The 27,391-nt window shown below is 39.3% G+C and overlaps 1 protein-coding gene across 2 annotated transcripts in view; it reads left to right on the forward strand.

Annotated features, from left to right (window-relative positions):
• Window positions 1–415: 415 nt before the first annotated feature.
• Window positions 416–27,391, forward strand: part of pigg (phosphatidylinositol glycan anchor biosynthesis class G) — a 114,477-nt gene continuing 87,501 nt past the window's right edge. The window contains exons 1-6 of one of the 2 annotated variants that reach the window (XM_047353614.1): window positions 416–838; window positions 921–1,126; window positions 11,010–11,219; window positions 14,855–15,043; window positions 22,352–22,490; window positions 26,837–27,049. In XM_047353614.1, coding sequence (XP_047209570.1) covers window positions 685–838; window positions 921–1,126; window positions 11,010–11,219; window positions 14,855–15,043; window positions 22,352–22,490; window positions 26,837–27,049 — 1,111 coding nt within the window. In that variant the 5' untranslated portion in view covers window positions 416–684. The remainder of the gene's footprint in view (window positions 839–920; window positions 1,127–11,009; window positions 11,220–14,854; window positions 15,044–22,351; window positions 22,491–26,836; window positions 27,050–27,391) is intronic. The other variant, XM_047353613.1, reaches the window with a different exon arrangement.

Consider the following 27,391-nt stretch of genomic DNA (forward strand, 5'->3'; position numbering starts at 1 on the left):
TGGCCAGCAATCTTCATTTTGATCTCATCTTTGGATTTTGTTGTGTAACCTAACCCTGCTCAAAACTTCACAATTTTCTCCCTGACCTGTCTGCTGTGTTTCTTGGTCTTCATAATGCTGTTTGTTGACTAATGTTCTCAAATATCCTTCGCACTACGGAGTGCCATTTGTTACTCAGTACTCAGCCAAAAATTGACAGCAATATAATGGGTTATTTAGTCATAAGAGAAAAAAAGTTGGGTTTCATTTTCACATCATATTTTCACTATGTCATTCATACATTTATAAATCACACAGTTCCAAACTAAATACGTAGCATACATTTGAAAGCACCAAGTACAGTTCGACCACCTGTTGGATGGATTTACTCAGGCTGACGGCAACAAGAACATAACCCAGACTTTAAAACGCGCGTTGGTCTGGCTTGGCTCTTGTCGCCTCCCGTAGTTTACCAACGCGGAAGCTAAGACGAGTGGCTACATCGCTAACCGGTATTAGTGTTTTTATCCCAAATATGCCCATGGACATTGACTGTTTTGATACGTTTTTTAGTGGCGTATATATTGAGGTGTAACACGCAGCTTGACGGATTGTTCTGGTCATGCGTGGCAGCTCCAGCTCTCCTTATTTGTCGTCAGTGAGTTGTCCCATTCAGATACGTTTGTCGCTCCGTAAACAACCACAATGAGAGTCCGCTCGTCTGTTTTCGCCTGCTTCATTTTAATATTCGAAGTGGTCGGCGTAGCCCTGTTCCTGAGGGGATTCTTCCCTGTTCCTGTTAAGTCTTCCTTGTCCTCCAAGAGCAGGCTGTCAGATTTACCAGCGGAGCCGCTGGCAGGTGAGCCCCCAGCATCACTCATCCCCTATCTGTATCTCTCCTTGTTGTGATCGAGCTCATCTGAAATGTTCTCACCTCACAGGAAGTTCTCCCAACTCCACCCGCCTGCCCCAGCCCCTGTTCAGAAGGGTCGTTCTGATGTTGGTGGATGCCCTCCGAGAGGACTTTGTGTTTGGACCCACGGGGGGCTCTAATATGCCTTACACCAGGTATCTGGTGGAGAAAGGCTCCTCCCACAGCTTCGTGGCCAAGGCGAGACCTCCAACTGTCACCATGCCCAGGATCAAGGTAAGATGGGCCTGTGATCTCATAATACGAGTTAATGCTTCTCCAGAGACGAACATTTCTCCATAACTTTGGTCTGCCATAAGGAGATACTGGGATTTGGTCATAGGATTGCCTTCAAAGTAGCATGTTTATGGCACTCCCAAATCTGCTGGTTCATGCTCAAGAATGGGATTAAACATGGTACATCCAGTGCTTTGTAACAATATCAACAACCCTTGAACTGTTTGACTTTTTGTCACATTAAAACTACAAACATCAATGCATTTTCCTGAAATTTTATGTGTTAGACCAAAACAACGTAGGTCATAATTGTAAAGTAAAAGGAATTTGATTTAAGGTTTAAAAAAAAAAAAAAAACTTAAAATGGATGGAGGGTATTAATGAAAACCAGTTTTCATGTTCTGCCACAGACTTTTAATTAAATCTAGGTCTGGACTTTGGTTAGGCCATTCTAACACATGAATATGCCTTGATCTAAACCATTCTGTAACTCTGGCTGAATGTTTAGAGTTGCTGTCCCTGCTGCAAGGTGAACCTCTGCCCCAGCCTCTTTTTTTGCAGCCTCTAACAGGTTATCTTCTAAGATTGTCTTGTATTGATATCCACCCATCTTCTAATCAACTCTAACCAGCTTCCCTGTAATTTCTGAAGAAAATGATTTCCAAAACATGATGCTGCTTTCACCATATTTCAGGTGGGATCTGCAGGGTTAGTTTTCCATCATTCCGAGCATTTTGCATGTTGGGCAAAAAGTTACGTTCTGTCTCATCAGTCAAGAGCACCTTCTTCCACATGTTTACCCTGTCTTCTACATGACAAGCTGCAAATTGGGCTTCTAATGGCTGTCCTTCAACAAGGGCTTTATTCTTGCAGTGTAATACTAACCCACCTGAGCTGTTGGTCCTCCAGCAGATGATGGACTGAACAGTGCTCTGCGAGATCATCAAAGTTTGGGATTTAACCCCCGCTTCAAACTTCTCCCCAACTTTCTCCCTGACCTGTCTGCTCTGTTCCTTGGTCTTCATGATTCTTCTAATGTTCTCTAGCAAACCTCTGAGGCCTTCAGAGAACAGCTGGATCAGCTGGATTTATAGTATATATATATAAATATATATATATATATTTATATATATATATATAGATATATAGATATATATAGATGTGTAAATGATTTTGAAAACCATGTATGCTTTTTGCTCCATGTCACCACAATGTGATACTTTGTGTATTTCCATCACATAAAATCACAATAAAACCGATGCTTTCATAGACTGAAAATAGCAGATGTTCTTAGTTTTAAATAATTTAAAGAATAGGTAACAAAAAACATACTATTCACTATTTAACCTACCGAATACAAGGCAGAGCAGATCACGGAAAAATAGGCTGATTCCGACCTCAGACTGATCGGTGTATTTCTTATAAAAGCCTTATTTACTATTTTATTTAGTCAAACATTAAACGTAAATGTGATCAGCCAGAAAATGTATTTGCATACACATGATACCAAAAGTGTTCCTTTTAACCAACATATAACATGTTCAATAAAAGGAAACTTTGAGCAACTTTTCAAACACAAGCCAAGTTTTCTTCCTGTATCTGACTGCAGGTTTAAATGGCAGAACTGGCCGTGTGGTGTAATGTTAACGATGTGTCATGCTGATGAGAGTGGTGTGAGTGCACGGACAAGAGGGAATTGCAGTCATGTCTTGCTTGCTGCTGAGGACAGTTTGTTGTGCTGAGATACAGAGTCTCGCGAACAGCAAAGAGTCAGCAGTTGTTATCAGTTGTGGAAGAGAGAGGCTGCAGAACGATGATATTTCTATATTTGTCTGCAAATGATCAGCTTGGTTTAGTCCGTATTCCATAGACGTTGGGCAGTGCAGAGGTGGACGAAAGACATCTGGCAAAAGCTGAAGGGTAAAGTGGAATATTTTTCCTGCGTCAGAGGCAAAAGTAAAAGGCAATATATATGGTGTCTCAGTCGTCTAGAGAAGAATCAGGATGTGCTGACAGTATCAAGCTGTTTTAACCCAAGAAGATCAGAACCACACGTCAGCCTTGAGGAACATTGCTGTGGAATAAAGGCAGTGTGGACAGAAATGTTCTCAATGATGTCTTAAGGAAATGGTTAGAAATCCACAGTAGGACCGGTGAGAAGTGCACAGATGATGTTTACTTAAAACGCTAACGATCAATGAAACTAAATCAAACATTCTTTCTCATTACATCTTTCTTTTTTTCGCATTAAAAGGTGAGTTATTCTTGTTTTGTTGTGTGAACTCAACTTTTTGAAGTCTAATTGGAGCTCATTGTGCTGTGGTCTAGATACCTCAGGCATCAGTCCTGCTTGGAGCACCTGGTTTTCAGTTGATCTTGTCTTCACAACAAAATGTTCCTAGTAAAATAAAACAATGAGTTTTAAAAGGATTACAGCATATCTCATTTACACCTTTACAAGACAGATTATAGCTCTATTCTTTTGTCATTTTGCACACATCAGAATGTAGATCTGCATCATATCACCACAAATTCTGCTTCTTCTACAAGATCTAGTCAAAATTATAAGAAGTGCATCATCCTATGTAATATTGAGACTAATTAACTTGTCAGGAGTCTTTTCTGATCGCTAATTGATTATATTGGGACCACAAGCGACATCGCAGCGTGTGAGAGAGAGATGAGTTTGTTGCACAGCTCTGCAGTTAAACAGGATTTTATTATTCTGTCAAAACAAAAGCAAAATTATCGCTGACATTGCAAGTTGTCTTTAGCACCTTACTTTAGTGACTACCACAACTGGTATATTAGCAAGATTTGTGCAGTTAGCATTACTGACTGTAAATTACTGTGGAGTTTATAGACCAAGAGCCAACATTATCCAGGAAGTTTCATGACAAATAGTTGGACTATTTGAAAGAATAAAACAGAGAAATTGTAATGTAATATGTATGTCCTGTTATCTAAAGGTAGCAGCCTGAATGAGCATTCAACTGAATCACCTTTTATTTGGCAATTTTGTGCACACAACCGAGGAATTAGGTTGTGTGCACTAGTGAATCCACCTCCTGTCTGTATGCAGACTCGTCATTGTCCTCGATCAGACAAATAACAGAGCTGTCACCTGCTAACGTCAGGAATTTCACAGACGGATCCTCCATTTAACATGGTTTCCATTCTAGAAGCTTCTTGCACCTTTTGTGCTTCCTGTTTTTAAAAACATTGGTTCTAAAACTGGCTAACTGTGGATCATCTACCGCTCTGAAGAATGTTGTTGATGGTCTAACCTGTTAACCCTGAGGAACGGTGCATTCACTGATGGGATAAAAGATTGGATTTTTAATTTCTGACTGGTTGGTCACTGATCTTAGCTTATTAGCTGCAGAAGAAGTTAGGGCACCTTACCTCCTTTTAGCTAATCTTAGCCGCTTTGTCTTCTCTCTTGCATGTAGAGCCAATTTCAAGTGACCACACAGCATCTCAATAAAATCCAGATCTGGGCTTTGACTAGGCTCTTCATTTCCTAATTCTCATGCAGTTCTTTGATGGATTTACTGGTATGTTTGGGTCATTATCATGTTGCAGCTCTGTGGCTCTCACCATGGTGAACACAGTCTGGAGATCACCAGACTAAATCTCTGAGGTTTATACGGTTTTTAAACTGAGAGTGAACTTTTTAGTATTGTTAAAGCCGATGTTTAACATACGTCCCGATATGTTACTTTGGACACTTTGACACAAAGTAAAGTTGACTATAGTAAACTGAATATCTGCTGAGCCATTTAAACATATTTTCATTGGTAATGAATGTCCAGTGGGATGTTGTAACTGGGCGTTGCTTTGGACTGAAGCACCATCTCTCACCTCTGTTACTGGGTAACTAAGATCTTGGGTGTGAAAAGATGTCCCATAGGCAGAGCGATGTGGAGAAGGGGGAAGGGATTGAAATTTATCTGGACTTGCAGGGAGGCAGATGTTTTGCTGTAATCCAAGGGTTTAGAGAAAAATGCAGGGATAATGAAGGACAAAGACAGGCGGACATTCAGTGCCAGTTCCCCTCTGTCTCTGATGCTGAGGGTTGTTTTTTAAAGAAAATATGCAACCAGTTAACTGCTTTAAACCTTGCAAAATTCTACTGCTACAAATTATTATTCTTGTGTATTTTTGGATCCTTCAGACTTGAAATATATATTTTTTGTCTCCTATAGTTAACAATAATCATTTACTTTTCCCTTTTATAAAAAGATCTTTGTACTTTAAAACGTACTATATTTTTGTTTTTCTTTACGCCATCCTTCAAGTAATGTTTTAATTCAAGTAAATCAAATATCTCTGAAATGTATGCAAGATGGTGTAATTCATTAAATATTTATCAGTAAACCTGAAGTCAAGCCAACTTTAATTATAGACCACATTTAAGTCTATCCATAAACCCAAGAGAAAAAGGTTTCTTTAAAGTTTGTAATTCTGCTTTGCTAGGTGGTCTTCTTGTTCTGATATATAAATATATGTATGTATGTTCTAAAATATGAAATATCTGTAATATTTACATTTTTATATAATCCACTGAGGACATTGTTGTTGAACCACTAACTGACATACTACTATTATTCGATAAAAATTACAAATTGATTTGTGTGTCATAAAGTAAGACGAGACTCTGATCCCCTACAAACGTGAATAAATTTGTTTGAAATTTCTTTCAATCAAACCTGTCCACTACCATCCGTAAAACCAAAGTTCTGTTAAAGGACAAAATTGTAGATCTGCACAAGGTTAGAATCTACTACAAGACAGCTGTTAGTGAAATTGTTGGGAATTGTAAAAATATTGCATGAATATTAAACGTGGACTGTCTGGACTTCATGCTGAGGGATCAACTCACATCTACACCTGAGAAGAGTCTTATTATTCTGAAGACAGTTCGTACCACAGTCACCAAGGAACACTACTGATGACACTAGGTGTTGTAATGGATGGAAATCTTGCAGCCCCATGTTGTAGAAGGCATATGTGCCTCAGGTCAGGTCAGCACACATTTAAATGATCAAGCGAAGACATCAGAGGTGAGTGATGTGATCAGATGAAATCAAAGCTGAACTTTTTGGCATCAACACAACCCACTGTGTTTGGATGAAGAGAAATGCTGAGTGTGAACATTGACAGGTTGATGGACTGTATGTTGTGAAATCTTGAACAGAACCTTCTTCCCTCAGACAGAACTATGCAGATGGGTTTTCCAGAGTGATACTGACGACTTAAGATATCATAGCAGTGGCTAAAGAAGAACCGCACAAAGGTTATGTAGCGGCCTAGTCAGTCTGTAGACTTAACCCCTGGAAAAAAACAAACTTTGGTGGGTGCAGAAGCTTTGGGTTATAACCCACAATTAATTACATTTTTTATGAAGAGAAGAGGACCAGAATTTGTCATGAAATGCTTACAGACCTGGCGATCAACTGCACAAAAAATTAACAAATGCGCTTCACCATAAAAGTTGCGCCATTAAGTTTCATTTGTTGGTTTGTTAGTGGATGAAATGCATATTTCACTCCGTGACATGCTTGTCCATATTTAACTTTTATGTAGTGCATTTGTTCTGGATATTTGGTAAATATTCTGTGTCCCTCCATTGAAATAAAATTGAAATAAAAATGTTTTTTTGTAAATTAGGGAACAAAAACCCATCATGTTGTTACTGTCACACTTTGTTGGATGCATTTTAAAAAACAAACACGTAAGACAACATGCTGTTTTGTCTGCAGAGCCTCCGCTGGTCAGTTTGACCTCAAAATAATTCAGAAAATTTGTTTTTCAAAAAGCTGTGAAAACAAAATGACCACACCAGCAGGGGGCATAACAGACCAGCTGCTATTTTCTGCTTAACATCACTGCATTGCACCCAGTCATCGCTTATGACTCAGCCAACTAACTAAAAGCATAATCTATCTGTGGCAACTAGGATTCACTTCTTCAAAAAATAACAGCCAATAGAGCTGAAAGTGATGATTTACGATCATCGGTTTAATTTCTCCTTTGATTTAAGTACTTATCTGGATGCGCAATTTAACTTTAGTCTTGACTGTAAAAGTTGCAATTTATTTTACTTTTTTTTTCTATTTGTGATCGCTTAGAATGGTTATTGTAACTCTAACCGGAGGAGAAAAAGATTGCAACCAGTTGGGCGAGACTCTCTTTGCAAAGGAGTCTTGGAACAACACTATGGTGCTTCATTTCAAGGGGGAATTCAGGTAATCGCAACGGTTAAAGCAATGCATTGTGGGTGTTTGAGATGCTGGAACCTGCCTGATTAGTAAAAACATTGTAGTGAAGGGCTTTATCAGATAAATGCTCTGAGATGGTTGAAGATATTTATCAGTTGGTAGGTGAATGTCTTCCTTTCAAAAGCAAGCATAAAGTGATTACTGAAAAGAAAAGTGGAAAAATCTTCTGCCAGACTTGGGAACAGCCCCTTCCGCTGGTGCTCTGGCCCCTTCACTACGCCTGAGTGTCAGTAAACCCCACTCGTACTGTATATGACATTTATTCAGCGGCACGTCGCAGGCCTTGGAATTAGTACGTTGATGAGTCACTCATTTATCTGGGCAGCTTTTCTATGTGATTTGTCCATTTAGAGGCATTTAAACACCTGGCCAATTCTTTCGCAGGACATTCAGACAGTACAGTAGAGCATATACACACAGCATAACGCTGTACTTTTATTTGCAAAATAGAAGATCTCTATTAATAGATTGGAGACCTCTGTGAAGCTGAACAGGCAGAAAGAGAGGCTTAGTTTTGCAGCAGTCATCCATCCCTCACTGTAATAAGCACCTGTGTGGTCAGAAACAAAAGAGCCACCTGAAAGGAAGCGCTAAAAGATGGATCTCAGGAACAAAGTTCTCCTAAAATTTCTACTTTAATCCCAAGTTTTTAAAACCTAACTGTAGTTAAAATAGTTTTGGATAAGCTGAAGTATGTAAACTTTACATGGCCAGCTGTAGCTTTCTCTCTGTCACTACAAATTATATCCTAAAGGGTATTGGACAGGTTTTTGTTAAGAAATAAACCCAACTGATTAAAAACTTGAAAGTATCTAATTTAAAAGCCGAATTTACTGCAGTTCTGTTAGCATTGCTAACTATAGCTTTAGCGTGCTGTTTGTGCTTGACAGAAGCAGTGTTTTCGCTTATGTATAAAAATTGAAAACTAAACTTAATAAAACACGTTATTCCGATAGTGACCCTATTGTTGTATGCTGAGCTCTTTCTTTCTAGCGGCTAAAGTGACCTGGAGCTGTTTTCTAGGGTTTTCTTTGTCTCATGTTGTCCCGACTCTGTCATTAAACTTCAAATGTAAACTGTTGAAACTGAGGAAAAAGGTAAACGTGTCAGCAAAAACACAGGTTACTATTGTTTTTGAAGCATTTCACCCTAGCACTGCTTTAGCCATGCTCGGTTTTCTCTTTTGTATTTTGTTTATGTCGATAATATCGATGTTAACACCACCTACTGGCACTGCAGAGGTATTGCAGCATTTTCTATCCCAATTCCAGAGTTTGTAGATTTACAAAACTGAACAAAGAAAAAATCTATGGAAGATTTGGTCTAACGAATAATAAAAATACTTAACATTGAGTCATTATTTTTTGAAGACGACAAACTTCCACACTTAAAATGTGCAACAACAGTGTTGTTCTCACCGGTTTGAATTAGCACATTTGTGAGTAGTGTTAATATTTACATGAACCCTGTACTTAACAAGCTTTTTTAGATATCTTCAGGTATTCTCTTTAAGGAATAAATGCAGGGAATATTAAACGATGTTTTGTTTGGGAGTGAACAGCTTCTGTAAAAGTGAAGGAAGTTGGATTAGAAAAGAGTCACCACCCTGATTTTTCCTGGCAGGAAAAGTCAGGTTTCTGCTGTTGTTGAGTGGTCTGGGCTGGTTGACACACACTTATTTAAATGGGAAGTCTTTGTTGTGAAAATTCATGCTTTTTGCCTCGCTTTAGATTTAAAAATTAAAACATAAAGCCAATGTCACTATTGACAAATCCGAAAGGATTTAGGCTCACAAAGATCAGCTATAGATGCCGATAAGATTGCAGAGACCAGCTTTGAATTGTAACCAATGCTAAATGACAAATGACATCATTGTTTAAGAAGTTCAGTTCAAATAATTTATCTGGGGTGGTTCAAACTAGTTCTTCACTAACCTGTGGAAAGAATCAGATTTTTAGATGTCTGTCTGGTCAAGTTAAAAAAGCCTCTTTTAGTTTCAAAAATGTTGTATCTTTTCATAAAGATTTGCATCAGTAAAATATACATTTCCATGTTTAAATAAAAAAGGTTTGTCACTTTTTTGTGTTTCAGTCTTCTGTGTGGGTGGGTTTTTTTTTGTGTTTTTTTTTAACAGCTTCTGTCTGGCGGGGTAGTTATAGATCAACTAAAGCACTTTTCAAACAGCACCACAGATTGGAACAAACAAAGATAAAGTGTTTTGTTCGCAAATGTAAAAGCTGATAAGATGAACAAAATACCTAAATGTGAAGTGGAAGACCGGATTATATAAGCACAAGTACACACACATCAACACTAAGAGGGCTAAGACAGTGCTGTAGGCAGTGATTTAATAGAATTTCTTCGCCCACCCCCTTCAGTAGTTTTCATTCACGCTTGGGTTCTCGCACAATAAACACTGCTAATCTCTGTGTATTTCTGAACGTGCTGAAGGACGTCAGGCTGTGCTCCTGGCTGCTCATAGGGGGTTAAGTGACAGGGTTTTCAGATAATATCTGCAAACTCAGGTCTCCTCCAGTGTGTGAAATCAAGATCCATATGTCTCCTTCTCTGAGGTGGTGCAGATTCTGTCCTGGAACCTAATTTTTTTTTTTTACCATGCCCTGCAAAATTGTTTATACCCCTTGAACTTTCTCGGTGCTAGGCAGAGTGCTGATTATCAAACACAGAACACAATCTGGACAAAAGCAGCTGTGCCATCCATGGCACACAGGTTGGGCAAGGAGGGCATTTAAGAGGCCCATGGTAACTTTGGAGGAGCTACAGAGATTCACAGCACCGGTTTGGAAATATTGGAAGGAAAAAAGGCATTTTCGGAATAAAACGTAAGAAGTCCTGATTGCAGTTTGGCAAAAGCAAACCTATGGAAGAAGGTGATCTGATCAGATGAGACATTGAACGTTTTGACTTGTATGTTAAAAAAAAACGTGTGGTGGAAAAGTAACACTGCACATCAAGGTTACCACACTATTCCCAGCATAAAACACGGTGGCGGCAGCATCATGCTGTGGCAATGTTTAATCAAGGACAGGTAAAAGCTGTTTAGAGTTGATGAGAAACTGCATGAGGGTAAAAACAAGAAAATACTATAATAGCCTGGTAGAAGCTGCATGTTGATTTGACTGAGTTTGAGTTATTTTTCAGATAACCTCTTAATAATGAGAAGAATATGCAAACTTGTCTCCCTCTAAATGTTAAATGGTGGGAAATGCTTATCCCAAAATGTCTGCAGCTGTAATTGCAGCAAAAAGGTGTTTCTATATTTTTTTACTTATGCTACATTTTTGTAAACCATGTCAAAATATGAAAGAAATACATCTGCAAGACAATGTGTTTTGGATCTGAGATTTTTCATTTTCATTTGCTGTTGGAAGATTATTTGTTAATTGATTTGGTTTATAATGATTGATCAACATAGTGAGCATTTGGATATGTTAAAATTGTACATTTGATCATGTATCCATAAAAAAGCACCACATTAAATTAGCAGGGTTAAAGCTGATGAAACTCAGGGTTACATAAGTCCATTAAAGGTCAATTATTGTTAAAAGTGAGAGCAACTGAAACGTGTCCCTCTGCAGGCTCTCACCACTGGCAGCATCCCAGGCTTCATCGACGTGGTAATGAACCTGAATTCTCCCGCACTTCTGGAGGACAACCTCGTCTGGCAGGCCAAAACAGCAGGGAAGAGGATCATCTTCTACGGAGATGACACATGGGTCCGCCTCTTCCCAAAGCACTTCATGGAGCACGATGGAACAACCTCGTTTTTTGTGTCTGACTACACCGAGGTGAGTACGAGTTCAGTCAGGCGGGGTTCGGCTGTAAAGAGTCTGAGCTGTCAGTGATGGATTTTTCTGGGAAGGATTAAAGCCCCAGGTGCTTTACGTGATACAGGAATTTTAAAAAGAATGATGAAAGACATGAAATAAACCTGCTTCGACATGTTAGCCAGAAGATTAATGTTAACACAGCTTTCATAATATAAACAGTTTGAATGGTCCAGAAAGTTTGTTGATTTAAAAAGACAGAAAAAAAAGTCAATCAAGATGTGTAATAATGTATCAAATTCCTCACCTGCAGTGTATTTTGCCTCAGATCAATAAGGACTCTAGAGTTCTAAAACTATTCTGTGCTGCAAATGCAGTTCCAATGCATTGCAAAAGTATGTACACCCTTTGATCTCCTCTGGCAACCTCCAAAAGCAAGTGCTTGCCCTGGATTTTTAAGGACATCTGAGTGAACGAGACTGAATGAGAAGTACGCACCACATATATTTCTTTGCATTTTCTTCATTTGGGTCATTTTCTTTCAGGTTAACCATTTTGTGCAACTTTGTCTTGGTCCATCACATCAAATTTCAACCTAAATGTATTCAAGTTTGTGACCTTTTCCAACATAGGAGTAAGCTTTGATCTAAAACCTTCCATTGTAGCGCTGGCTGGATGTTTAGGGTTGTCCTGCTGGATGGCATACCATCTATCTTACTATCGATATGATTCCCTGTCCCTGCTAAAGCAAAGCATCCCCACAGCATAATGCTGCTACCGCCATGTTTCACCATGACTGCTGTGTTCAGGGCAATGTGCAGTGTTAGATTTCCAAAATGCATAGGCTTTTGCACGTAGGCTAAAAGGTTAAACTTCGGTCTCATCTTTCAGGAGCACCTTCTTCTACATGTTGGAATTTAACAAGACTGCACAACTATGAGCCGTCTTGTCTACTAAGCTCTACAGCAATGGCCTGTCAGATCAATACATTTCAATTCCAAAATACTTTATGAATTCAAAAAGGAAATTAAATGTTGTTGTAGCTCATTTTGAGGAGGATGCTCAGGGTTCTCCATAATGTTCTTCATTTTATGAAGAATCCTTCTTTCCACAATGATCTCCAGAGGTTCCAGAGGAGTCCCCAGAACAGAGCCAGCCTTTTTTATCAGCTTGTTGAGTTTTTTTAAGTCCCTGGCTCTGATGCTGCTTCCCCAGCAGATGATGGTAGAAGAGATCAGACTTTCCACAACAGACTTATAGAAGATATGCAGCATCTTGCTGCAAACACCAAAGGACCTAAGCTTCCTCAAGAAGTACAGTCTGCTCTGTCCCTTCTTGTAGATGGCTTCACAGTTGCATCTCCACTCTAGTCTGTTGTCCAGGTGAACACCGAGGTATTTATACTCCTCCACCACCTCCACTTCTTCTCCCATGATGGAAATAGTTTTTGACTTATTCCTGTTTCTCTTAAAATCTACAATCATCTCCTTTGTTTTAGTCACGTTCAAAATGAGATGATTGTTTCCACACCATGCCACAAAGCGGTCCACCACCATCCTGTACTCAGCTTCTTGTCCATCTCTGATCCACCCCACGACTGCAGAATCATCCGAGTATTTCTGCAGATGACAGGAGTCCGTCTTGTACTGGAAGTCTGAGGTGTACAGAGTGAAAAGGAATGGTGAGAGTACAGTCCCCTGTGGTGCTCCTGTGCTGCTGACTACCTGGTTAGACTCACAACCCTTCAGTCTTACAAACTGTGGTCTGTTTGTCAGGTAGTCTTTGATCCAGGAGATTGTTGAGGCCTCCACCTGAGTCTTCTGGAGTTTCTGACAAAGCAAATCAGGTTGGATTGTATTAAATGCACTGGAGAAATCAAAGAACATGATCCTCACAGTGCTGCTGGCTTTGTCCAGATGACAGTGGGTTTGTTGAAGCAGGTGTATGATGGCATCTTCAACTCCGACTCCACAGCGATAAGCAAACTGAAGGGGGTCCTGATGGTTTACTGTTTGCTTACTCAGGTGGGCCAACAGGAGTCTCTCTAGGACCTTCATGATATGAGATGTCAGGGCAACAGGTCTATAGTCATTGAGGACTGATGGGTGAGTTTGCTTTGGTACCGGAACAAGACAGGAGGTCTTCCACAACACCGGAACCTTCTTCTGGGCCAGGCTAAGGTTGAAGAGGTTCTGCAGAATCCCACAGAGCTGCTCTGCACAGGCCTTCAGGACTCTAGGGCTGACATGATCTGGACCTGCAGCCTTATTCCTATTCAGTCTCTCCAGTTGTCTCTTCACCTGACTTCTTGAGACACACAGGTGGAAGGGGGAAGCAAAGGAAGCATCAGCATCTTCTGATATGGTTGAAGGCAAACATGTAGAAGCAGAAGGGTCTAGGGCTGAGGTGGAAGATAAAACATGTGAGGTGTTACTGGACAGCTGTGGGTCCTGTGGGTCAAAGGAAGGTGGGATGTCTGTTTGGCTGTGAGCAGGAGAGGAGGATGCTGAGCTTGTTTCTGAATTGAACCTATTGAAGAATGTGTTCAGTTCATTGGCTCTGTCCAGACCTTCATTGGTCTGATCATCCTTCTGCTTGAAGCCTGTGATCTTCTTCATCCCTGTCCACACATCTCTGATATTGTTTTGGTGGAGCTTGTTCTCCAGCTTCTTCTTGTACACCTCCTTGCTGTCTCTTATCTTGACTTTAAGTTGCTTCTGTATACTACTCAATAATTCTCTGTCTCCCTCTCTGAAGGCTCTTTTTTTCTTGTTAAGCAGGTCCTTCTGGTCACTGGTGATCCAGGGTTTGTTATTGGGGAAGCATCTCACCGTTCTGGTGGTGCTGGTGTTTATATAGTCGGTTACACACTCCGTTATGGCATTCCAGTCCACCTCCTTTGCGTTTTCTGCTACTCTTTAAATCTCTCTCTGCACGTATGGTCAGAAAGCCTGGCAGAGAGGTGCTGGAGTCAGGGATATGATCCTGCAGCCATGTCTCAGTGAAACACATAATACTGCATTCCTGATACTAGGTCCTTTTGTAGGGCTTGGCTCCCTCCAGAGATCCATCTGGATATCTCCATCCAATGCTCTTCTATCCTCACGAGTCAGTTTAGGTGGACAGCCATGTTTGATAACCTAACTCTGCTTTAAACTTTTCCCTGCTGTGTTCCCTGGTCTTCACGAAGCTGTTTATTCACTAATGTTCTCCAACAAACCTCTGAGATAAAATTTACACACGATGACTTGCTTTATTAATTAACTTCTGAATGCTTTGTATTGTATTTGATTTTATTTAGGGGTAGTGGATAAAAAGTACTCGGATACAAATGCATGTTTGACTTTTTGCAGCCTTATTTGGATAAAACGTGTGAAAATCATCTGTTATTTCCATTACACTTCACAATCTAGCACTTTTACAAACATTGTGTTGGGCATGGTCATTATATTTTAATAAAATTAACTAAGATTTTCGGTTGTAATGTGACAAAATACAAAACAGCTAAATTGTATAAATCCTTGGCTAGTGTTTGTATCACAGATTTAGATGATTTAGTTTTCATTTTGCAGAGTTTTGACTGATATTACATCTAACACCTGAAAAGAATGTTAAATGTTGTCTCTATAAGTAAGCATGTCCCTGCTCCACTATAGGTTGACAACAATGTAACCCGCCACCTGGACAGTACCCTTAAGAGAGATGACTGGGACATTTTGATCCTCCACTACCTGGGCCTGGACCACATAGGCCATATCAGCGGACCCCACAGTTCACTCGTCCAACCCAAACTGCTCGAGATGGACGACATCTTGAAGAAGATCCACAGTTCTCTTGTTTCTAAGGTAAGTTTGTTTTCTATGAACATACTCTGAATTCTGGATATCAGAGATCAGATGTCAGGTTTCTTTTCCAGAAATGTATTTTACAGGTACATTTCCAACAAACCTATGATTTTGTGACTTCCAAAACCTTATTTGGCAGCCTTTTATTAGTGAAGACAAAGACTAACACCCTACCTTGTGTGTCAGGGGCATATGAAGTTATGCTGGCTTAGGGAAATATGAAAAAAAAAAAAAGAAAACAAGAAGATATGTTAACATATTCCAATTGTCTGTTTTGGAGTTTCATTCCTTCAGTAGACGGAAATGGACACTTCCACTAAGTCCTTCAGGATTAAAATGCTGAGAGGTCAAATGTGTTCACTGGAAGTGTGACAATATATCAACAGATGAGGTGTTTCTGGTATATCATATTTACCTGTTTGAAGTGATTGTCGAAATAAACAAATAGCTCTCCCTTCAGAAAATCTAATGACAGCAACACTCTTCAGTGCAGAAGCTGTTACTGAATGAAGACCTCTCAAAGTTGGCTGGTGTCAGGATCAGTGAGGACTTTAGAACTGAAGCCAGAAGGACAGAGATGGATGAAGTTATGTTAAGAAGACTATTTTCTGGAAACAAGTTGAGGCATGTCTGCAGTACATTCAGGCTGTGAGAGCAAGACTTAAAACAGATAACATTAAGGCTGAACTGAATACAGCAAAGTTGCTGGATTTATAAATGTTGGCTTCCTATTGGAAATCTGAGTTAAGGTAAATTAAGGGTCTACATTCTCTGAGGAGAACCGGCACACTGCTGGTTTAAACATGCTAGCCACACTAGCTACTAATCTAAGATGCTAAAGAAGTTTTAAACGGTCAATCCAGTCATTATTTTGTCTTTGTTTTAAAACTCTAGAATGATTCTGTCCAAATGTGACTTCTTTCTCTGTTTGACTTCATCTTTGCTATTAATATAAACAAGTAATGAATGCTAGAAAAAATATTTTGAATGGTTTTATAATATCATAATTCTTAAATGGAAATCCGTATTGACCAGAATCTGTATCAGAGTCAAAGCTTTACTAAAGCCAGTAATTGGAAATCGGGCCCAGAATTCTGCAAGCTTCACCTTTTTAAAATAAACTTTAAATACCTGAGAGAGAAACTCACCAGTTCCCGTTTGACGTTATTCTTTAACAAAGTAAAGTGTGATGTTGCCCGGACATTTCTACAGCTGTCCTTGGAGCAGTATAATCTAAAGGTGTTGAATTAAACAGCTTATCCGCTTCTGAAATATGATTCTTGAAAAAGTTTCCATTTAAGTACAACTGTTTTTCTCCTCATTGTGACTCGATAAGTTGAACTTTTATTCAGTAGCTGTTCTAGTTAGCTCAAGTTAGTCCAAAAGCCAACATCACCCTTATAAATAAAAAATGCCCTTCTAGTTTTGTTTTCCCAACTTACTGAAATATCATAGCCAGATAAAGGCTTTAAAATATGCAAATATGAAATACTAATCAATAAGTCATAAATAACTGATGCAATTTGTGAATATTTAGCATGATCAGTTTCTGATCATTTAATTACTGAGATCATTTGTATGGCTGTCAGCAGTTATAGTATCTGTTGCATCAGCCTCAGAGATTTAATAAACTGTTAAGGCTTCCTGTTATCTGTGATCAGGGTTCAGGTCTTGTGCTTTGTGTTTCCCTGCAGCGTCTGACTGCAGTACATGCATTTTGACTTTGCACTGTGCGTGTGCACCTAATGGGCATCGTCGCCTTGTCATTCAGATATATAGCTGCTGCTTGAATTGTCAAGTCATGTCTGCACAGAACTGCAATTTCCCATCTCTTTCGCTTTTTTTTGTCTTCTGAGGAGAGGACTCCTACTTGATTTTGAAAAATAGTCTTCGCCAAGCCAGAACAGCTTATGTCTCATCAATAATAGAAGAGAATTAGAATAATCCTAGGTTTCTTTTTAGTACAGTTGTTAAACTTACACAGAGTCACAGCTCTGTTGAGCCATCCATTCCCTTAGCTCTCAGCAGTTATGACTTTATGGGATTCTTTTAAAATAAAATTATAAATTGATTCTATTAAAAACAAAATCATTGGCATACCCCCAAGATGATTACTTCATCCTCAGCAAGTGAGACAACATTGGAAGTAACTGCAGAACCTGATCTGTGTTTGGACTGTTTTGATCCTGTGGAGCTTCCTGAGTTATCAGAAATATTAGATTCATCTAAACCTTCAACTTGTATGCTAGACCCAATCCCAACCAAATTATTTAAGGAAGTGTTACCTCTGATAACCAGCCCCATTTTAGATATGATTAATCTATCTTTAGTAAATGGATATGTACCACAGGCTTTTAAGTTAGCTGTAATTAAACCTTTGCTTAAGAAACCTTCTCCTGATCAGGATGACTTAATAAATTACAGACCTATATCCAGTCTTCTGTTTTTTGAGAAAATAGTTGCTAATCAAATGTGTGAGCATTTACACAGCAATGGTTTGAAGAGTTTCAGTCAGGTTTCAGAGCTCATCATAGCACTGAAACAGCTCTGCTGAAAGTCACTAAGGATATTCTCCTAGCCTCAGATAATAGGAATACATTTTCACAATTATGCTGATGACACTCAGCTTTACTTATCCATGAATCCTGATGAGCCCAACCAGTTAGATAGACTACAAGCATGTCTTGAAGACATAAAAACTTGGATGACTATAAATTTTCTGCTTCTAAATTCAGACAAGACAGAAGTTGTCGTCTTTGGACCGGAGTCTTTAAAAAAAAAACTGCTTAGTCAATCACTTAACCTGGATGGCATTAAATTGACCTCCAGTAATAAAGTAAAAAACCTTGGTGTTATTTTAGACCAGGACATGTCATTTAAATCCCATATTAAACAGGTTTCTCGGATTTTCCTTGGTTTACCTCCAGAACATTGCCAAAATATCCTACCCAGGAGTGACGCTGAAAAACTAGTCCATGCATTTGTTACTTCAAGGCTGGACTATTGTAATTCTCTACTATCTGGATGTCCACAAAATGCAGTTAAAAGCCTTCAGCTAATTCAAAATGCTGCAGCAAGAGTTTTGATGAAAATTAAAAAGAGATTTACCAGGTTTACTGGTGGTTCCCAGAGTCTCTAGAAGTAGAATGGCAGGTAGATCCTTTAGTTATCAGGCTCCTCTCCTGTGGAACCAGCTCCCAGCTTTAGTCTGTTCGGCAGACACCCTGTCTACTTTTAAGGCTAAGCCCTGTCTCTCAGTGTTTACCCTGTCTATCTTCCAGACATAGCTACTGACTGAGCTTTTACTGTGACTAACTGTATATGTGCTCTTTCATACTCTAGACCTGAAAACTGGCTCAGAGTTCATCTGCTTAGCTGTCTTTCTTTCCCAGATCAAGCCACTATAGGAGCTACAACCATTAATGTTTTACTTTTCCATCCCATAGAAAGTACTCCTGGGTCAGCGCTTCTGTGTTCTTTTTCCTTCTTTGCTCTGTTCTCTCAAACCCCCAGTTGGTTGTGGCAGATGGCCACTCACACTGAGCCTGGTTCTGCTTGAGGTTCCTTCCTGTTAAAAGGGAGTTTTTCCTCTCCACTGTCACTACATGCATGCTCAGTATGAGGGATTGCTGCAAAGTCAACGCCAGTGACTGTCCACTGTTGCTGACTCGATGCAATCTGCTGGGATTCCATTAGATAGAAAAATGTTTTAACCAATTTGAATGATAAACTGAATCTGACTGCACTGTTTGATAATTAGGATTAATTTGAATGTAAGTACCTGACTTGCAATCTGTGTGATTCGATTTAATTGACTTTGTAAAGTGCCTTGAGACGACCTGTGTTGTGAATTGGCGCTGTATAAATAAAACTGAATTGAATTCTGTCTAAAAAAGCAGGAAGAGCACAGGCCATCCAAAAAAAAAAAAAATGTTAGGGTTTATTTTAGATTTGTTAATCCAGCGTCTCAACATCCCAAAAGTTGTTAATTATGTCTCAAAAATCCTACTTCTCCAGGCTCCTGGTGAGATCTGCCTGTTGTTGGATTTTTGTCAGTGATTTTGTTTCACTAAAATGTGTTTGTAAGACTCATTTCAGTCACATTAGTGTTGTACAGACACAGTGTGACCTAAATATAAACCCGCCCCTGTGGGGCATCTTAGAGGCTCGTTCAAAGACAACAATGTTTTCTGTGAACGTGTTGGGAGGTGTGATCTCATCATATGGGACTGTTCCGCACGCTGCTGCAGATGCTGTGGGTGTTGTCTGCTGCTACATCCTGAAGGAATGACGGCTCCAGCTGCAGGAGAGAAAGGGAGTGTAGGATTCAGATGACAGCCCTCACCACTCCATTTGTAATGAGGGCCAGTTGCCTTTTTCCATGCATGAAGGGGGGGCAGAGAAATGCTTTAGTTGCTGCACAGAGATGCAACATGTTCTATTAAAACAAGATTGGAAAGCAGGACCTCCTGGTCACGAAGGTCTCTGTTAGACCTTTATGTTGATGTAGAGCTCATGGCCTCAATTTTCTCTTCCTGATTTTTTTATTTTTTAGGGTTACATTTGCTGTTTGATGTGTAAAGTTTCTGAAATCTGCCAAAAAAAAAAAAACAACAATAAAACAAACCTATCAGAGGTTCATAAGAGAAAAATACAGAGTTAGATTAAACTAGAAAATTAAATAGATGTGTGAATTTTAAATTTTGTTTGTTTAAACAGAGGATTTGTATGTAAAAGTTTTTCTTATTGAAAATAAATGATATTAAGATTCACCCCCTACAGACACACGTTTGTATTTCTACCCATATTACAACTTTGTGTTGATGTCTATTCATTTTAGTATTTATGCCTAACCCTAACCATTACCAGCATATTCCTAACCTTAACCAAAACGTAATTCGCACCACACCCTAACCCTAGAAATGGGGCTTTGGTTCCCATAAGGCCCACCGGTCTTCAGAAGGTCAGTGAATATCTCAGAAAAGGTCCTAAATAGAAAACATAAATGGGAACGCACACGGACACACAACTTGCAAAACACTCAAGATCAGTCATTTTGAGTACAGTACAGACATGTGTCCAATATAACACTTCTAGCAGCATTGCATGGTGAAATAATGATGATAAACCAAGCTGAGTTTATGTGGGACACCCACCCCTGTAATGAGTTGAAGAGATCTTTGGAAGGAGAAACTTTTCCATTAATGAATTCAGGAAAGACGACAGGATTCCCATCCTAGGGCACTTTGCCCTGGGCCCATAACATAACATGGTACACATACATTTTGGTAACACTGGCACCCCTTATGTCACTGTTTTTAGAAGAGCTGGAAGAACTCTCGCACTATCTCAGCGCTTGCAGTTCAGGAAAGGAATCAGTCCACAGGCACCTACTGTGCTGTAACATTTTTGTATTGATTGACATTTTTTTTAGGGGGTGTTGCGCACAGAAGCATTTCACTGCTTTCCAACATTGCATCCACACCTCTTTGATCATGAAAGACAGCGCCCTTCGGCCAGTCGGTTTCTCTGCTGATGTAGCAGAAACAGTAAAAAACAACACGAGATGCAGCGTGCATTTAGCAACACTCAGAGCAAATTCTAGCTAGCGAATATTGCATTGTGAGAGTTGTGCAGCACGCTTGCCATGTCCTTTTGTTTAACAGAAAAGTCTCTGATCAGGACAATCATGCGGCACTCGGATTTGGAATAATTTGTAAACCCAGATTATGGTTGTCTGACACTCTCAGTTACAATGTTGTCAACTGAAAACATTGATAGAATACATTTTCCCAGACTTTGTGAACAACCTCCGTTTAGTTTTAGTGCAGCTTAAAATCACTTTCAAATTACATAGCTATTTTTCTGAAGCTTAATTAATGGTAGTTGTTGATATTGAATAGACACAAGAATACAAGACTGTGTCATCAGCATAAAGATAGAATTTGCAGTTGCACAATTAAAAAATAAAACATATCAGTAGTGAACAGAACTAGTTTAAGGACAGTAGCATGGTGAACAACCTTGATAATTGAGGGGCCTTTGGCAGAAATTTAACTTTTCTGCTGCCTAAATTTTGCTGCGCAAAACTTATGTACTAACTCCCACAAAAGTAATTCCAACTTGACGTTTATTTCGGTAATTAGTCCTTACCTGTGCTCAAATGTTTAACGTTTTTAGTTAAATACCCAAACTTCAGAACCCGACTGTCTGACTTTGTTAGGCTAAAGTTTGCTTACTGTAGTAACACAAGCTGCTGTGCCTCGTCTATTGTTCTGAGTGAAGATTTTCACTAAATGTAAGAAAATCCCCCAAAGAGGCTTCAAGCTTTTATTGTGAGAAAAAGACTATAATCCTGTCTGTTTGTAAGGTGGACGGAAGCAGCGGGTCAGGATCTGTGGTCTTTAGTACTTTTCTTGAGCTGTTTTCTCAGCTCTCCTGAGCCCTGTGACATTTCTAACAGGTAAAACCCAGAACCGAGGGTTGCCTTTTTTTCTTTTCTACTGAGTAACTGAGTATGAGTTATAACAAGCCGCCAGGGCACTAAAACACAGCTCAGGTCAGGCTTTTTTCTGTAGTATTTGTTTGGAGCCTTCACCATGCCAATGTGCATAAAATTGTTAGTTAACTTCCAATAATAGAATAAAGATGAGCTGGCATGAGCATTTTCTACTTAAATGCAGTCTTCTTACTACAGAAGAAACTTTACCGTCTTGAATAATAAGTGTGAGGTGAGTGTATGGCCTTCGAGTTTCTGGTGTTTGTATGGGACACCACATGAACTAAAGAGTCTTTGGAGGGTATTTGAATCTGTGGAAGGATTTGCCTTTTGTTTTCCTAACATCTCAAGCAGTGTTTTTATATCAGGCCACTGCGCTATGACTCATACAGCCTCCCTGTTGAATTTATTGTCAACTGGGGGTTCCTCTGATTCAAGTTGAAAGTAAATCACTTGAGGAAGAACCCTAGTCTGATCGAAGTCTGTCATCCTCGTCTAACCAGTCACCCTTTGTGTTTGTTCGCTGCATTTGCTGTAATTTTTTTTTCCCCGTCACTTGAAACCTAAGAGAAACAATGCCACAATGTCATGACTTCCTTAAAGAAGTAATCATTTAATGTGGTCCTTTTTTTTTTTGCAGCTGTTGGATGCTGCTGCCATAACAGCAGGAAGCATGTTTTCTAAACTGACTTTATTTAAGTAAATGACAGGATGCAGGAGCACATGCGTTATAGACTTAAACTGCTAACAACGTCTTGTGTCAGCACACATAAAAACAGGTCAGTAAGCGTTGTGTTTGGTTCTTTTAGGAGGCAGAGGGATCTCTGCCCTACCTGCTGGTGCTGTGCGGAGACCACGGCATGTCGGAGACCGGCAGTCACGGAGGCTCCTCGGAGCCAGAAGTCAACACACCCCTGGTGCTCGTCAGTCCAGCCTTCAAAAGAAAAGGTAAATTAACTAGTGCTGCTTCAGAGAGAAGGCTGACTTATAAATGAAAAGAGTACAACTTTCTGCTTTTCTCTGACAGCTTCTTTACCCCAGTTATAAATCAAAAACTAGTTTTGAGCCATTTTTCCTGTATGCTCCTAGATGAGGTGACATCAGCTGCAATGTGGGGAACGATGTCATTGGTGCAAAGATGCACTCACTAGGAGAAGTGTCCTTTGAGGTGATGAATGACATTCAGTGTAAACGTGTGACTGTGATAATTAGTTTCTTATCAAATTCTATTTTTGAAATTCCCTTTGCTTGTTTTTTATTTATACACCATTTATGCTAATTGATCTCTTGCAGCTGAATAGCTGGTGTTTGCAAACATGGAGTCCTGCAGAGTCTCAATAAATAGTTTAACCCTAGGATGTTGTAGTTGATTATTTGGCCTATCCTAGTTGAGGTAAGGAGGAAATAAATGTTAAATTTTATTCAAGCAAATACAGTTAAGCCATTCATATCTGATGAACGCATTCATGAAAAGGTCATTTGTACATCTTTAATATAGAAAGACTTCATTTTTTATTTTGTGAAGCAACATCTGGATCTACATTCACATTCCTGTGATTACTTTTGCAAAGCAATAACCTGCTTGTCATTTACGCTAAACTCATCATCTCTTGATGCAACACAAGTTTACAGAATCATTTTAATTCATAGTTTAAAGTGAAAATCTAGAATAAGCACCTGCTAACTTTAGTAGACATTGTGATTACGCTAAATATTGTGCGGTTTTGCTCTTTTTAGAGTAATGCAAGTATAACCAGCTGGTATTATCAGCTGGTTAATTAGTCAGGCTTTCAGTTCAAATAGTCTGCAATCAGCTGCTTAACAGACATGATCCTTGTAGCTTGCCAAGTGTACTTTTAAAGAAAATTGTACCTTAATACCTTAAGTGTAGGTTTTTACAGCATGAGCATGTTTTTTTTCACACATCTTAACATCACACGTCTTAAAATTAAGAGCTTCCCTTTCTTGTAAAGGAAATGTGTAGCAGCCTTATTTTAGCCAGCTGACTGGCGGTGTGCAGCAATAGGTGGAGGAGGAGCAGAGCTCTGCACTCTATGCTTTGTGCAGCTGGTGAAAACATGGAATACTCTTGCACTTTCTGTGACATCTCAATAAAATTACTTTAAACCTTAGGGAGAGTATAACGAAATATTCCATTACTTCTTCCGTCCATCCGTCTGTCTGTCTGTCCATGTGTCCGCGGACTCCTCCCTGTGGTTGGACAATCAACCAACCAACCAACCAACTAACCATCATCATAGGTTAAAACATAGATATTTGAGGGTTTAAAACAGGACTGACATTAAACCAATAGAGGCATATAGTTTTTAAGCCTGTTCCTATGGGCCTTCTTCAAAGAGACTTTTGGTTTCAAGCTATTATTTTATCAGTTGTTATAATCAAACGTTTTGTGTGTTAGTGCATAGTTTAAAAGGTTTCATAACCGCTGCTGTAGAAGATCGCATATTACCGTGTGTTACTGAGAGAAAGAAATCTCAGCTAACTGTCTTTAGAAATTACCTGTAAAACATTCTTCATTTGATTAAAACTAATTAATCAAACCATAGGTACTCTAATTAAATCTACCATAATCGTATATGGTAAGGGCTTTCTGCAAGTGCCACCTTGGACATAAATGTGGTTACATGGAAATGTGTTAATGATATCTGCGGCCTCATTAGCGTAAGTGGCTATTTTTTCAAATGAGGGGTCATTAGCAGAGAGCTTGTCTTCCTGTTGTTTTCATTAGGCAATGCTACACCGTATAAGAATTCACTGCTTGCTGAATACCTGGGCTTCACTCTTTAATCTCATTGCATCACTAAGAAAATCACATTTTGGCAGAACATTTAATTGACTTTGCTAGGAGGACCCTGAGAGGCAAATCCACTTTATTTAGGCATTGCTAGGACTATTGTTGTTTATTTCAGTAAGTGCCTGTCTCTTTTTCTGCTCTGTGTCTCTACCTTTTACTGTCCTTGAACTGGATAGAAATGGCTGTTCACATTTTGACACTGTTGTGAAATTAAAACTACTCTTGTTAGCTCACCTAAACTTTGGAAGTTAAATATTAAAACCAACTCATCAGCAAGCCCTTGTTTCATAGACAGCTAACTAAACACCAGGAGACTTCACAGTGTGTATGGTGCAAGCAGTGCACTGAGAATGGACTTCTAGCAGCTTAATGTTACATGTTGAACCTTTTAATGAAAATTTGGAAAATCAATATTTAAATGTTAATTCTCCTTCAATTTATGTATTTTTTCATTGAGAAATAAGGACCTGAAGTTATTTTTAAGTTTTTTTTTTAGCATTTTCAGGTGCAGCATGCTGCATTAAAAGAAATTCATCCTTTATTGCCGGACCACAATGTCACGCTGAAATGTTAGGGTGTATAACATATTTAAAGTTATTTTATAATTTTTTGTTTGCTACATAATTCCATAAGTGTTCATTAAAAGTTTTGATGCCTTCAGTAAGAATCTACATTGTAAATATTCATAAACATAAAGAAAACCAATGAGAAAGGCGTTCTAAAACGTTTGGCTGGGAGTGTACATACATATTGGGTTTTGGAGTTTCTGGCTGTCTGATCGAGATGAAAATCAACTGATTCTGGTCACCAACAGATGTTTATTTGGATCTTCAACGATAATACCAGTTTCTTTGTTGTGTGTCGTCCAATGTACGTATTGCTGTATAGAGGTTAGTGTGTAGGTTCGATAATGGATAAAGCCAAAGCCCTCTCTGCTTGTTGTAGATGAAGAGGTTTGATGAAAGATAGTTTTATCAACAGAATTTAAAAAGAAAACTCCATCTGCTGTAGTTAGTAATTGCAACTAACAATAAAACTTTAAATCTGCAACTTGGCACTAAAAATGTAAAAAAAAAAAAAAAAAAAGATTTAATGTACAGTCGTCTGTTACGTTCTAGAGATATGAACCTCTGCTAAGAAATTTGTGCCAGCCTTTAGTTTGTGGCTGTCTCATTTCCTGACAGATCCTCTGTTCATTTAAGAGATTTTTTGTACAAGTTTAATTCATTACTGCAACCTGAAAACTTCACTCAAACGCAGACAGTTTGGGAAAAAGCACTCCCACTGTCTGTCTGTGTTGTCAGAAGCTCTCTCAAGGAAGCAAATTGTCAACATCGAAACGCTTGACAGGAGACAAGCTTTGAAAAATGAAATCCAGGATTCACTTGATTATGTGATGAAGATTAAATTAATGACTTATTTCGTAGGGGTTGTTGCTGCAGACGTCCTGACAGCCCTCCTCATGGGTGTTAATATGAGAATAATGATGGGGGTGATTTGTCATCTGTGGTCTGTTTCTAAATTGTTGTTGCTGTGGTTCTAACCCCTTAACACGATGTACGTTGTCTTCATGCATGAAAATAAGAAGTTTTACACTTTCCTCTTGTTGCTTTCTGTTGCCCACAGTTTCACTGCTAAGGGGTTAGAAGTAGTGGAGTAGCAGTGACTACAACAATATGCTCCATTAAATGTCTTACTTCATCAGGCTACCTGGTAATTGAACGCTTTGGGATGTTTCACTGCTACTGTTGTTATATTTCTGACTTTAGGTGATGAGGCTTGTAGGCTTGGTGTGAAGGAGCAAAAGCCTCTATGAGACAGAAAAGGTAGTTATTTAACATGTCTGTCGTGGAATGTGATTAAACTACAAAACTGGGGCTTTTGTCTTAAGAAATAAATGTGCATGCTGGTGATCAGTTGTACACAGCTGTCATTGGAATGACATGGCATTAAGGGACAGCCACACAGAAAGGGGTCTCCAGGGTTCCTACATAATCTGGATAGTCTGGGATAAGATTGCAATATTTACCAGACCTGGACACAGTGTCTATGGAAAAAGAAAACAGTATGTCTAAATGATCCATGGTTGTCTGGTTGTCCATTTGTCCAACCATCACTAATTGTTTTACCATTGATCTGTTTTTCCATCCATCTGTCCATCCGGCGTTTGTCCTTCTGTCTTTTCATCCATTTGTTCCCCCTCCTGATATTGTGTCATTTTTCTGTGGTTCTACATGTAAAGTTTTGTACTTTAAAAATTGGCCAAACTTTACTGAAAACTCCTAAAATCTGTTTGCATTTTCTGACCTGAAGTTGTACAAACCCACAGTGGGTTTAACAGTTCAATAGCATATTATTGCATTCGGTTTCTTGACAAGCTAAAGAAATGCCTCTTGTCAGTCAATCTTTTCATCATCAGCCATCAGGGACTCACTGAGTTTCACCGTTTCGCTTCTGTTTTTGTGCTCTGTTATTCAAGCGGGAATGGAGACGCCCAGAGTGGTGGAGCAGGTTGACCTGGCACCAACACTGGCCCTGGGGCTCGGACTGCCCATATCTCAGAACAGTGTCGGCAGAGTCATCCCCGGCATCTTGGAGGAAACGTCGCTTCGAGACCAGCTGCGCTTCCTGCATCTGAATGGCCACCAGCTCAGCTGCCTGCTCCAAGACAGCATGCCTGACTACAAGAAAGGTAGTCGAGAAATTCACCCCCTTCTTCCACCTGACTGAAAGCTGGGACCTTGTCTGACAGGTCGTCCCATTATTATGCTGCATTGTTTCTGGACTCGTAATAGATTCCCAGCCAACTTTCACACCTCATCCACACAGCTACAAGGTTGTTGAGGCACATTCAAGGCTTAATTTTCCCAAAACCTAAATGCAATGCAATTCTTTCTCGCCTGATGATGAAATCTTGTTTTAACTGAGGAGGATCTCACCAGGTGTCGGTCAGAAACTGAAATATACAGTCAGTGCCCATTGCTACATCTTGGCCTCCATCAAAATGTTGAACTTCATTTCCATATTTATTCTG

The sequence above is a fragment of the Girardinichthys multiradiatus genome, chromosome 23 (assembly GCF_021462225.1).
Source record: "Girardinichthys multiradiatus isolate DD_20200921_A chromosome 23, DD_fGirMul_XY1, whole genome shotgun sequence".
Classification (NCBI taxonomy): Eukaryota; Metazoa; Chordata; class Actinopteri; order Cyprinodontiformes; family Goodeidae; genus Girardinichthys; species Girardinichthys multiradiatus.